This window comes from Ptychodera flava, chromosome 15 (assembly GCF_041260155.1).
Source record: "Ptychodera flava strain L36383 chromosome 15, AS_Pfla_20210202, whole genome shotgun sequence".
In the NCBI taxonomy this organism is placed as follows: Eukaryota; Metazoa; Hemichordata; class Enteropneusta; family Ptychoderidae; genus Ptychodera; species Ptychodera flava.
In genome coordinates this window covers 24,502,082-24,516,129 of record NC_091942.1, presented here as the reverse complement: position 1 = coordinate 24,516,129, position 14,048 = coordinate 24,502,082, and the positions used below count along the sequence as shown (strand labels likewise).

Sequence of the window (14,048 nt, the reverse complement as noted above, 5' to 3'; positions counted from 1 at the left end):
TGTAACAACAATGCATACGGTAGGAACTGGTATCTGAAGTGAGATGGGCAGTCTTTTTTGTTGAACTTAAAGGGATGTCCTTCAATGCGCATGCTCTATTAACAAAAATCAATAGCCTGGGGGCTTCAAGGAATAAAAAGCTATTAAAGCTGCATTGGGCCGAAATCCTGTACTATGAGAAAGGGTTCATAATTGCAAAATTTGACATTCACAGATATTTTGACATGATAGTAAGCATGACTTTTAAGTCCCTTGATGGTAACTATGGATAAGTACAGTTTTACATGGGGTACACAATGTCTGAGGTTCATAATTGATCATTACAGATCATGTATCAGAAGCATCCTTGTAAACTGTACTTTCCGTTAACGTAATACTATGATAACACTTCCAGAACTGGTCATAGTAATTCAAATGATAACAGAGATGAATATTCTGGAAAACTATAGGCACAAAACTTAAGTCACCATATTGACATTGTACAACAATGCCTCTAATTACAGACATAAACATGTTTGCAATAACCTTACCGCCAATTTCACTTATATAATCCCATGTAATGCTAGAGCTTGTGGACAAAGCTGCCTATCTTCAGCTGAGAACAAGGACAAGGATAGGATATGTTAAATCAGCGGTATAAATTCTGCACCTGAACTCTTGTGAGGTACGCCTCCATATATCAATGATGCATGATCCCATAAAGAATATTTTACCAAAGCAAAATCTGCTATAATCATCAACACACACGTGTCTTTTGCAGACTGTTTTTCAAATACAAATATTGACTATTTCACCTTACATCCCAAGTTGCCATGACGGGACACTCCCATCTAAAAAACAGCGCACAAATACCCGAGAATAGTAGGCCTTTCTCAGGTTTTTACATCTCATTAAAGTTGTTTACCATCTCGTAAGCTGTTTGCAATAGGTAATTAGAGATAGAGATTACGCGATTGTGTAGGGAAGAGTGCCGCCGTGCCTTAGACACTTTACTCATACAGATAATCGTTCGCCTCGAACTTCTAGGTGCCCTAATTTTCACAGAATAAGACCTATAATATACTAAGAGCCATATTTGAGTTCAAATTAATAAACTAGGAACAAATTACCCCCAAAATCATTTCCTTATTTGTATAGTCAAAGTCCAGCAGAGAGGTTAAAAATAAGAAAAGAGTTGAGGCTACTTGGCATAAAGTATACTGGCCAACCTATTGGTGTCTGAAGTTGTTGACTCAGTGTTATGTAATGTCTGATTATATCTGATATAACTACTTTAGATTGCATATTAAAATGCACCGTTTTTAGATGCAGTTGTCCCATAATGGCATTATAGATACAAAGCTTTGTAATTGTACTAAAAAAAGCCCAAGGACAGTGTGCTCACAATTGGTTGAATTGGTCCATTCAAGAAATATTTAAACCAAAAAACAAGAATGATAAAAAGTAAGGTCTGAAACTTTAGGTACTGGAGGTCAACTTTAGGAACATGCATAGCAGAGGAATGTTTCAACACCGTCCCTCTTAGTTTGGGCAGGTCTGCCAATATGTAACAGTTCATGAACAATGACAGGAAATGACTGATTGTGTAGGCTGTTTAAGTTACTGCCACCACTCCCACACATAGAAGGTACACTATATACAAATGAGGTCATGCCTAATAGCACCTCTCCCTTAGATGTGTAGGCTGTTTCAGTTAATACTACCACTCCCACTATTTCCAGGATTGTCACTTTTTCTTACCTCATTTGCATATTATTGACATATTCACTCGAACAAATTCACATCTCAACACCTTGGTCTACCTGTACACCAAATACTACGATGGTTGGTGTGGCGGTTTTGGATGTACATCCCCACATACTTACATACATACATACAGATGCCACCGACTCACCATATACGCTCTTTTGGTATTTATACATATACCAAATAGAACTAAAAATCTTCTCTTGTCATCTTTCATGTTTGAAGTGATTATTACATATTTATGGGGTTGAAAAATCTTGATATGTTTTCACAAACTTGATCTTTTAGAAGTTTCATTGATATTTTTCAACTTTTATCTGGTTTTCCTGTTTTTTTCTTTACTTTTCATTTTTGACTACTTGTTGATTATAACACGAGTGGCATATTCATTTAAGATTATTTTGATCTTTTACTATTTACTGCTGATACTGTACTTCACAGCATCTTCAAAATAGTAAACAACTCAGTGACTACTTCATTTGTCCATGAAAGACAGTTACAATTAAGTCTTTCTTCTCTCACATTATTTAACTGAGTATACATGAGTAGGGAAGTTTGAAGTACCTCCTTACATTTTGGCATTGATATTTTCACTAGTGCGCATTCAAACAATGAGTAAGGCTTACGGTAATTCAGTCTTCTTTAAAGGTATACTGTCACTTGTTCCAATTTTGCCACAGTACTATGAAAGAGAAATCTAACCAATCACAGATTTGAAGCGGGTGGCCGCTTTTTAAATCAGCGTCCTCACATGGCATTTTGAATACCAAGGAACGCCCCCTTTGACCATATATGGGCATATTTAGATTACAGGTGACCGTATACCTTTAATATCAATTCATATGGCTCTTGAGGTTGATGATTATGATAATCAAAGTGACAATTAGATGACAATAGATAATGATGAAAATCATCATCATCATCATCATCATTAGTAGTAGTAGTACTTTTCAAATTGAACATTTATTCATATTACATATAAAAGTATACGGTCATCTGTTCCAATTTTTGCCACAGTTCCCATTGAAAGAGTAAATCTAACCAATCACAGATTTTAAGCGGGTGGCCTTTTTTTAAAAACAGCGCCCTAACGTGGACATTTTGAATACCAAGGTACGCAACTTGAATCCATATATGGGCATATTTATATTACAAGTGACTATACCTTAAAGTCCCTGATCACATAAATTCTATTTTCAAATAGAAGTGAACTTAAGATGAATAACACATGTACAAATCAGTGTGACTGTACTCGATTAAAATTCACAAAGAGGAATTTAATGTGATTGTACTTGATTAAATTCACAAAGAGGCAAAAGGTTATTATAGTGCAAAGAAATGAACAAGTCAACGGTAGAGGTAGTAGCAGTATTTACAGGAAAACTGCCTATACACTGGAAAATTAACTCCTCAGGACTTACCTGAGTGCATAGTGGGACAGGGTTCACAGGCTTGTCTGTTTCTGCCCAAGCTGTACCAAGCATACAGCAGCATTCTGCTCTGCCAATATTGTCACCCAATACAGTAGTACAAACTGCAGTGTCACCCTCGCATCCCTCCATAATCCCGATAACATGTACCAGTTCTAGGGTCTGGATAGAGTGAGAAAAAGTTTGTTTAAAGTTTATCAGATATTACTATATCAATGATTATTAAAGAAGAAAGAAAAAGATTTTTTTACATTTTTCAAGCTAACATTTCTCACCATGTTACTGCAGCATCCAAAGTCGATAGATGGTTAAATAAAAGTCAAATGGAATAGAGCAAAAAATGTAGATCTAAAACTATATGGCACTTTAAGAACTTCTGCTTTATACTTATAGAATACAGAGAAGAAAGAATAATGATTTCAATATTCTCTATCCATATTCTAGGTAATTATGCTTTGTTCATATAATAACACAGTGTTGAATCTAGTATCAGAGAGTTAGGGGCATTTTAGTCCACAGACTTCAACACAGTTCCCACTTGTAAAAATGGTTACTGTACTTTGATTTGAAGTCCTTAGAGAGGATAGAGTCCTGTTCATTAATTGGGTCTAAGATTAAGAATGAGTTCCATGGTGGTGAAAATGTAAAACCAATGTGGGCTGCCACCCTAATTACAAAAGGTCATTAAATAAGTCAATTAGTAATTAATCGACAGGATGTTGCCAAACATTTTTGCATTCTATTATAACACTGACTGATTATCACGTGTACCACATTTCATAAACGATACCGCCAAGTGTCAATGAATTGTATTACAACACTGTGAGATCAGCATCTGTACAAAGTTTCATGTAATTGGATGAAGTGTTTCTGGACATATCACTCTAATTAGGAAAGTTCATTACATATGTAAATTAAATATTGATTAACATGATACTGCATTGCGTCTTTATTCAATGCTTAAGCAATGTGAGCTCAACATCTGTACAAAGTTTCATGAAATTTGATGAACTATTTCTCGCCATATCAGCTTTATTACGAAAATTCATGCAAATCAGCAGTTAATTGATATGATACTTCTACATATCTTAATTGCATGCCATAACACTACTGGAAGATCAATATCTGTACCATGTTTCATCAAATTTGATACAGCATTTTTAGCCATATCCATCGTTTCCGTTACAATTTCAAAACTTGCGTATGATTTTACGCAAGTGGGTTTTAATTTGCGTAAAATATATCAAAAATGCATACGATGAAGTACCTGGGAATCAGTATCTTAAGTGAGCTGGGCATTCTTTCTGTAGAACTTGGTGCCGGGGACTTTCCTTTAATCGCATGCTCTATTAACAAAAAAACCAATAGCCTGGGGGCTTCAATGTATATGTCGCTGAACGCTTTCCATGTCATGATGCATGCCTTGTACATGTTCGTTGAGCGGCCGAATGACTCCATTTTCAAAGAAAATACTTTCTGACTACGGACTTAGTGTTTTCAAAGGGCCAACAAAAAGCAGATGGTGGTCAAAGTCAAGTGGGAATGCAACCGACAGAGTCTAAATCATCACCCGTAAACACTGTCTATGAAATCACTCCAGGCATCTCTGAGATATCTGCGTGAATAGACAGACGGATGGACGGACGCACGGACATGACCAAACCCATAAGTCCCCGGACGTGTCCATGGGGACTAATAAGTACAGCCGCTCTAGAAACAGAGCTCGTTTTAAAAAATCATCATCAATGACATAGTCCCCCTTTTCAAATAAAATGGCTGTCACACGGCCATATTGGATTGGATCGCAATACAAATTGACATGCATATGTATGACATAAGGAGTAATCCTTGTACAAAGTTTGAATAAAAGTGCTCCAGGCATCTCTGAGATATCTGTGTGAATGGACGGACGGACGCACGTGCGCACAGACATGACCAAACCTGTAAGTCCCCCGGACAGTGTCCGTGGGGACTAATAAAAATGGCTGGGAAAATATCTCTGGAACAGTTTGGAAGGTCTGTAATTACATATTTCTTGTCATAGTTTGTAGATATGGAGGCTATATCATTGTAGATGGAGACTTGAATAATTAATGCAAATAACAAAACAATATTATCGCTATGGGGAAGATAAGACAGAGTTTGTTGTTGTAAAATACAGAAATTACTTACTGTTGGTTTGACCACTTTGAGATGATCTAGTTGGGTTTTCAGTTTTGATCTCAGTGGTGGAAATGTCAATCAAAGAAACTGTTGAAGAAAGTGAAGAAAAACAATGCAAGCACAAATGTGAAGCAAAATCATTTCAAAATAGACATAAGCGCACCTTGTTGCAAAATTTTGAAATTTGGGGGCCTGGGTGGTATGGGGAAATATTACACTGACAATAAGATTGTTACAAAGCAACTAGTCTAGGTTGAACAGTGTGAGGATATGTGGAGGTGATCTTGTGTTTTTTTTCTCCGCATGTCTATTTTTATCTTTTTAATGACAGATTATATCTTCAAAACAGTACAAACAGCAGCAATGAGCTTAATCCTCTTTCTCCCAAGTGTTATTTATTTCTATGGTTTGTCTACGGAGCCTGGTAGAAAGAGGATTAAATTGCATGCCCTTAATGCAATACCGACTTTCAGCTAAACTGTAGAATTTTTTAAGACCAGTAGCTGTAATATTGATAACTCTTTCCATTCCGTGTTTTCTATGCCAACTAGAGATTTTTGTTTTACTCTCGGGACACACAGTATTCAGCTTGTCAACTCAGCCTACACTGCATTGTCATTGTTGACAGATGAATTCTGGTATGGGATAGAATTAAAGCTGCATTTTACATATCAGACACTGTGTTGGTAAGCTAAATAGCAGCAGTACTCCTGGTGAAGAAAACATACTTTGGGGAGTGGGACAAGACTTTCAATTGACTTTAATAAAAACAAAAACAACGAATAAAAAATCATCATCAAAAGTTACAGCTACTAGCCCTTCAGTACATCCAAATATACTATGATGAATTTGCAGCGTCAAGTATGCTGCACGCACTATGTTAGCCTTTGATCAACACATCTCTGTTCTGTATTCACTTTTACCTGTCTTGTAGTTTTCACACCATGTCCGTGGTCTCCCGAGTGACTGTACGGTGTCTGGCACAATGACACCCTTAGCATCCACACAGTAGCAGACTTCTCCCTGGCACTGTGACGGCGTGAAGGTGCCGTCTTCGTTACATGACGGTGGAGTCACTCCGATGGTCTCAGCAGTTTTCTTCATTTTCATACATGGAGGCTCAGCTGTTACAGGAAGAGAAACATGCAGCGATTTTTTTTTCAGTTGTCCTTTGGATTTTTCAAAACAAACCTATCCAACTCTATTACTCATGGGTTTACATACACTGACCATTAAGATGTTTACTGTCTGATTTATTTCAAATCATTCGAAAGGTTAGATACTTTCATTTACATTACAAAATATATTTCTACAAGCAAGCACATGTAGGATTAGTTAGTGGACAGACAATGAAATTGTAATTACAGTAATTACAGGTTGTGTTTCTCATGACATTCCACAAATGACAGGGAAAAACAAAAGAAATATTCAAAATTTCCTAGAGGGCAATATGGTTACACATTTCTAACATGATATTATGAAATAAAAAAGAATATCTGGTCATGCAAATTAACCTATGATCTCTAACTGCTATTTTCTTCTTTCTCTACATCTGCTGTAGGTTTTAAAATAAATTTACTGCAAAATGGGAAATGCACTTACTTGTGTTTGTCACCAATGAGAGAACAATGGGAGTTGTTTTGGTGATGTTCAGTGCATCAGGTACTTGGGTAGTGTAGATGACTTTAGGTCCAGAGGGGGTAGTGATAGTTGTTGGAGTAACCATTGGTAGGTTTGATGTCTGTGTCATGTTGACCAACCAGGATGGCACAACCACCGGCGTCCATGTCTTCTTCATTCCCCAGGGGGTCATGTAGCTGAGTGGAGTGACCACGGTGTTTTGGATCTTTGTGACCACTCTGTCAGTGTAATTGGTCTTTGGTTGGTCGACTTTGATCACGAAGCTGTTCAGGTAGGGCGTGATGGTGGTCTTGGGGCCTTTCTCAGTAATGACAGTGACTGGGCCGATGACAACCTCGGTGGTGTTGATGGCATAGCTGATGTTGAAGGGTGTGGTGATGTTCACAAACTTGGCTGACAGCAGCGGTACGAACCACGGTGTCTGGGTGGACGTAGTGGTGGTGTTGTAAGGGACGTACGGGGTCAGCAGGAGCGGCGTGCTCACATTAAATGTCACTGGTGCAGTCAGTGTTGTTTTTATAAGTGGGTCAGTGTACATGTTGGTGTAGAGCGTTACGATGTTGGGAGTGACACTATTGGTCAGTCTGTTTGGATTCTGCATGTGCGACACCTTTGGTGGGCTGATGGTGATTGTTGGAATCACTGGTATGCGAACTGGAGTCGCGATCCGCAGTGGCGCATTGGAGTTGCTCACTTCAGTGTTGTTAAGAGTAGTCGTGTTAATGGTGCTGTTGGTGACTACCAAAGTGGCCATGACATTGACCCTCGTTGGTCCCACTGGTGTCATCACTGTGACGTTGGCTTTGACCTTCTGTGGAGTGGTCAGGTTGGCACTGTTGACATTGGAGGGAAGGTCAAAAGGTAGCCAGGTCATATTGTTGGTGAGACTGACATTCGTTGGTACCAAGGCAGGTGTGGGCACTGTCTTCAGTCCGTCGGGGGTCAAGAGAGTTGTGTTGGTGACCACTGGAAGGATGTGTGGAGGCAGGATTACATTTCCCACGACCGTTTGGTTCAGCATAACTGAGAATTCAGAAAATACAAAGATCAGGAGATTGTGTTCACACAGTACAGATTTCAAATAAAATTTCACCCATGGCACACTTGCTGTCAAACCCAAACTTTGGTGATAATTATAGACTTTTTTCTGACTTTACACGATCTAAGCAATTACTTTAAATTTGCACTTTGAATGATTGTGACACAAAAGCTATCAAAACATTCAATCATCTGAACTACGTATTGTCCAGCAAAGTAATTGACTACTGTAGGATTAATTTTTCGCTATTTTGGGAATGAGCTAGTCCAAATATTTTCATCAGTCTACATGTAGTTTGGCTTTTAACATAGAATTGGATTTACATCTTATTCTGCTGTCATTTGGATGGCATGTAAAGTCAATCACTGCCTGCTGTGCTAAAAAATTCATTCTGGAATTCTTGAAATCACATGATCTCTATCTAAAACACATCTTTTGTAAATATGTACATTTTTGGACAACTGTGACCTCTGTCAGTCATAATGACGTGTCATTTTTGTATTAACAGTCGATCCATTGTTCAGAGTGATAAACATGTTTTGATCAGGTATAGCTGCACATGAAATATGGACATGTTTTCAGATTTCATCTCCGGTTGAAGCCGAGGTAACAGATTCAGGAGCCTGGAATGAGCACAAAATGGCTCCTTTTACACATCATGTGTCTGCATGACAAATTTTCGTCGAATGAGACATACCTATATGCCTATGTAGATGTACGATATATTGCTGTGGGTGAAACTGGAATCAGAGTCTGATATTTTTTGCATGACATATCAATATATTTTTTAATCAAACTGGGACAACAACATCCCTTTAAAACCTGTTTCTTTATCCCCAATTCTACCCACATGTATATTATAAGTCAAGGTAGAATGCGAGTTGGGGACAGATATTTAGACTCTCAAATTTTTAATTTCTTTTCTGATCTGCCTGTTGTAGGGGCTAATTTTCAAGTTCTTGGAGAAAGAAAAATTTTCATCCTCTTAGTTTTTTTGAAAATTGAAAATTGTCTATTTTCCCATTTAGTTAACACAGTGATGGTGGCTGTTTTGAATTTCAAATATCAATGTTTGACAATTTGTTTTTCTACTACTAAACTTTGCACTGTGACCCCTGATTTTTATACTTGATTTGGTAAGAGAATGGTTGAAATTTCATTGGGGAAAGTTTGAACAAAAGTTTAAATGTCTCACTTTGGAAGCATGTACTACCTTAAAGAAAATTTACCACTTAAGCCTTTTACCACCATGGTTTGGCCCAAACCCATTGTTATCAATGGTGAGTGTGGACCTGTCTACAGGGAATAGGGGTGAACAGGTTAAGGGAATCAAGAAGAGCACTTCCATTCACGTTTGGCAATATTTCGCGTAGTTCCTGTGTTAGATCTACGGGGAAAATTAAATTTTGGAATTTCAAAGAAAGATGACGGTGAAGTTTTTATCTGTCCAAGAGCTTTAAAATGAGCCCCCACAAGTGGTAGATCAGAAAAGAATTGTACAAATTGAGAGTCCAAGTATCTGTGCCTGAGGCGCATTCTACGTTAAAAGAAAACTAAATTATGTGTGATGTATTTGCAAGGTCAGAGATATTTTTCACACACAATATTAAGTTACACAGCCATGCACACTTTACCATTTCTATACTGTTCACAGTTTGGTGCTTTGACTCCAGTTCCAAGGCTGGTGATGGTACCCGGCACTGTCACACCAAGGCTATCCACGCAGAAGCAGGTGTCGACGTCGGGGCACTGGAGGGGCGCAAAAGTTCCGTTGTTGGAATGGCAGTTCAGGGTTTTCTGCAAATCGGCATTGTTGCTGACGATGCCCTGGTGGCGTGTGCATGGTCCTTCAACTATAAAACGGAAATCATTTTTTTCAGGAATAAGAGTTTGTTTACAATGTATTTGCTTTGTTTCAACCAAGACAAATCTAACTTTTTTTTCAGATAACTTTTTAAACTCATACACCATTAAAAGTTCCATATACCTGTGGCAAAAGAAGATTCCAACTATTTCCATCTTTTTTTCTCTAAATTAACCATGTAGAAAACTGTAGGAATTTACCAAAATTTAACCGAGAAACACTACAATCAAAGTATTATAAACAAGGAGTGAATATGTGTCAGGAATAAAACTCAAAAACCACATCATGACATACGATGGTAATTCTTTCCTGCCTGAGCCTGCAATTTAATGTCAGCCTGATCAGAAATCATGAATAATTAACATGGGACAATATCTGTTAATTGATACCTCTTGTGATTTTCTTCTTGATCCTACGGTCTCTTGGATGGGTGATAATCTTCGTCTTGACAACTGTGCCAGTTTCTGTGGTGTTTAACAAGCTCACTGTAAAAGAATTAAGACATGTTAAGAATAAAGCGTTTTTTTCTTGAAAATCAATACAAAATTAATTACTTCTGGTTGCTACTAGTCATCACTTCAAATCTACTGCAAGTTATAAGACTAGATACTTATCACAAATACAGAATGGTTACCTGAGAAAAACACTGAATATTGTGCCGGAATATACCAGAATTAGAGTATTGACATCGCTTTCATTAAAACTCTACAATAAGACTTCAAGTCTACCATAGCATGCTAAAATCTTGTTAAACTTTGCTCCTAAAGTTTTCAAAAGCTCCATAAAGCAGCATGACCGATCAAGCATGTTGGTTCAGGACCTATAGTGGCCTGTGGAAGGCCATCATGTGTATTGAAAATTCACTATTCTTATCATCCACAACTTCTTTGCCCAGAATTATAATTTTACCAAAGATAAGAAAATGGTTGTAATGCTATTCAGTGAAAAACAGGTTACCCCTTCCACCTATAGTTGCTTTTGTCAAAGGTATGACTTTGTCAAATAACAAGAGCTTTATATATATATATATATATATATATATATATATATATATATATATATATATATATATATATATATATATATATATATATATATAGATATAGATATAGATAGATAGATAGATAGATAGATAGATAGACAGACAGACAGACAGATAGATAGATAGATAGATAGATAGATAGCAAAGACTTTGCAATGCATGGGGTTTATGTGTAATGTGACATTACAACCACCGTACCTCCCCTGAATATTTCACACTGGTACGTGACTCCGATGTACTTTGGGATGATGGTTTCAGGAATGACCAGACCATTGACGTCCACACAGTAGGACATGTCCTCGTCCCTCTGTAGTGGGGCAAACTGACCGTCGGACTCGCAGGTCGGCAAGGGGGCATTCAGAGCCTTGGCAACTTCGGATTGTCTCAGACATGGCGGCAATGCTGGTGAGGGAAACAACAAAATACAGATTGTTTAAAAAACTATAGTCAAGACTGAAGGGTACACTCCGTGCTGTATTGGGACTCAATATTCTTCTCAGGGTATGTGTCCCTTTGTTGCTTATTCATGTTAATATTAAGTAATAAACAAATATAACTATCATGCAAAGATGGCCACTTTTCTGTAGACACTCTTACTTAAGATAACATGTACCTTTTCTTCAAAAATGTCATTACCAGCTACATTTCCTCTACGGTTCTGAATCAAATTATCACCTTTGGGTTTTTTTTGGTGTGGTTTGAGTTCACTTACTTGTGTTAGAAACCAATGGCACCACCACTGGGTTGTTCGCGTTTTTCATCAATTCAGCATTTTTGTTGGTGGTGTTGACGAGAGTCCATAGAGTCTTTGGTCCCATGTTCGTCATGATGGTCATTGGGATGACCATTGGCTCAGTTGCGTTGGGGTTCCTGGCATTGGTGGTGTTGGTGGTGGTCAGCAGTGTGGTCTCCGGCATGAGGACGGTCACCAGTCCGTTTGGTGAGATCATGACCACTGGCACAAGCTTGTTGAGAGTGTTGCCGGTGAAGAGGTTGGTGGTTGTCTGGGTCATGGTGGGTTTGTCAAGGACTGGGAACAGAGGGTAAGTAGAGTATGGAATTGTCTTACCATGGACCTTTATCCGCTGGGCGGCATTGTATTTGATATTGTTGACGCTTTGGATACTGTGTGGTGAGACTTTGAACTGCTGGGGTGGGTGTACAGCAGAGACGTTTCGGCTCAGTGCAACCGGTGCCATCTGGGTTGACCTCAGTATAGCGATGGTGTACTCGTGGAAGGGCAGATTTGTTGCCCAGGAGGTGTTGAAAGTGACAAGGACAGTGATGGTGCCACTTGGTGTCCTGATGGTGGTGGTGTAGTTGCTGGTGGAGTTGTCGTACGGGCTCATTACTGGCTCACTCTGCATTGGGTGTACCATCAGGACCGTCTTGGGTCCCGCTGGGCTGTTCGCCAGGATTGGCACCAGGTTTGAGCTGGTGGGGCTGTCCGGCAGAGGTGGCGTTGTGTTGCTCAACTTCACTGGATTATACAGAGTTCCCACGACACCCCATACAGTCTCTGGTCCTGATAGTGTCAGAACTGTTACATTTGTCACAATCGGCTGGGTGAACGGTGAGTAGATAACAGTGCCATTCAGACTTATGTTCAGGTTTACTGTGGAAATAAGACGCAGACCCTTATTGGTCAACCATGATCAGGTGTGCTCAGTGACTGCTCACATCAAACATAGAATTTTCACAAAAACCAAAGGCATACACCTGATAATGCAATGTATGACAGGGTATCTCATCACAGGGAATGATGCTATAATCAAATCTACCTATTACAACTGTTATGCAGAAAATCATCTGGCTGTCTGCAAATTACATCATGCTAAGTTTAGAGGGATAATAGCTGTACTTCGGATAATATTTTTATTATTTCTGTTCTAGAAAAAAATACATATTCTTATTCTTCTTTCTAAGGGAGGTTTTGGTGCCACAACTCTGTGTGAGACAGTCTTAGCTGAGAAAATATCTTCTAACTTTCAGCTGTAATTGTAACAACACTGTAGATGAAGTGTAATCAACTGCTATCCGTCAAGACAAAGCTGCCCCATGCTGGTTATCTGTAACTAGTCAATGAGTCGGTGACTGTAAAATGTTTGGTGATACCCAAGCTAATCGTTTATATTGTACATACTGTCTCATACACTGACTTGTGGCACTGAAGTGAAATCCACTGTAGGATGTGTTGAAATGCAAAGTATTTTCCATTGCAAACACTATGCATTTTGTAAGATGTGCAGTGTCATCATTAAGGTAGAATGCGCCTCGGGGACAGATATTCAGACTCTCAAACTTTTTACAATTCTTTTCTGATCTACCACTTGTGGCGCTAATTTTTAAGCTCTTGGTGTAAGAAAAAGTTTGACCATTTTAGTTTTTCAAAAATCGAAAATTACATTTTTCTCCATAGACATGATAGAGTTAAGACAGGGATGGCGGCCATTTTGAATTTCGAATATTGGTAAAGCTTGAGTAATTTCTATCTTTAGTACCAAAATTTCCACAGTGACCCCCCCCCCCCCCCCCCCCCCCCCCCAGTTTTTTTTTATTCTTGATTTTTGAAAGAGTATGGTTGGGGAAAGTTTGAGCAAAAGTTTAAGTCTTTCACTTTCAAGGAGCAAATTGAATTCAAGTCTAGACTAAAATTCAGTTATCAATAATAGTGCTTTGGAAATAACACACATACTGGCTCTGTTGACAAGTTAAACACCAGGCATTTCAATATGATTTTAACAAAAAAGGAAACGAAATTATTTTTTTCCAATCAGAACAAATGGTAATAGAAATTAACACACCATCTCTGTACTTTTCGCAGTCAGATTTCATGGATACAGCATCGGAGGTGACAGTGACCGTGCCGGGGATGGAGACACCGAGCTTGTCAACGCAGTAGCAGACATCGCCGCTACACTGCACTGGTGTGAATGTACTATTCTCTGCATGGCAATTCATCTTGGGTACACCGAACATGGTGGACAACTGCTGGTGATAGGTGCATGGACCAGTGGCTGTTGGGCAACAAACAAATGATACAAGTCATTAATTTCTAAAAAATGTACACAGAACTAACGATTTCATTTTTAGAAGATTATGCAGAAATTACAATTTACAAAG

The 14,048-nt window shown here is 38.5% G+C and overlaps 1 protein-coding gene across 1 annotated transcript in view; it reads right to left on the bottom strand.

Moving 5' to 3' along the window:
- LOC139151619 (mucin-2-like) overlaps positions 1 to 14,048 on the bottom strand; it is a 69,309-nt gene that overhangs the window by 4,322 nt on the left and 50,939 nt on the right. Inside the window, exons 47-56 of the mRNA XM_070724537.1 lie at positions 13,730 to 13,942; positions 11,638 to 12,540; positions 11,124 to 11,327; positions 10,273 to 10,368; positions 9,654 to 9,872; positions 6,942 to 8,003; positions 6,263 to 6,463; positions 5,349 to 5,426; positions 3,168 to 3,338; positions 531 to 595 (exon numbers count right to left, since the gene is read on the bottom strand). Coding sequence (XP_070580638.1) covers positions 3,289 to 3,338; positions 5,349 to 5,426; positions 6,263 to 6,463; positions 6,942 to 8,003; positions 9,654 to 9,872; positions 10,273 to 10,368; positions 11,124 to 11,327; positions 11,638 to 12,540; positions 13,730 to 13,942 — 3,026 coding nt within the window. The 3' untranslated portion in view covers positions 531 to 595; positions 3,168 to 3,288. The remainder of the gene's footprint in view (positions 1 to 530; positions 596 to 3,167; positions 3,339 to 5,348; positions 5,427 to 6,262; positions 6,464 to 6,941; positions 8,004 to 9,653; positions 9,873 to 10,272; positions 10,369 to 11,123; positions 11,328 to 11,637; positions 12,541 to 13,729; positions 13,943 to 14,048) is intronic.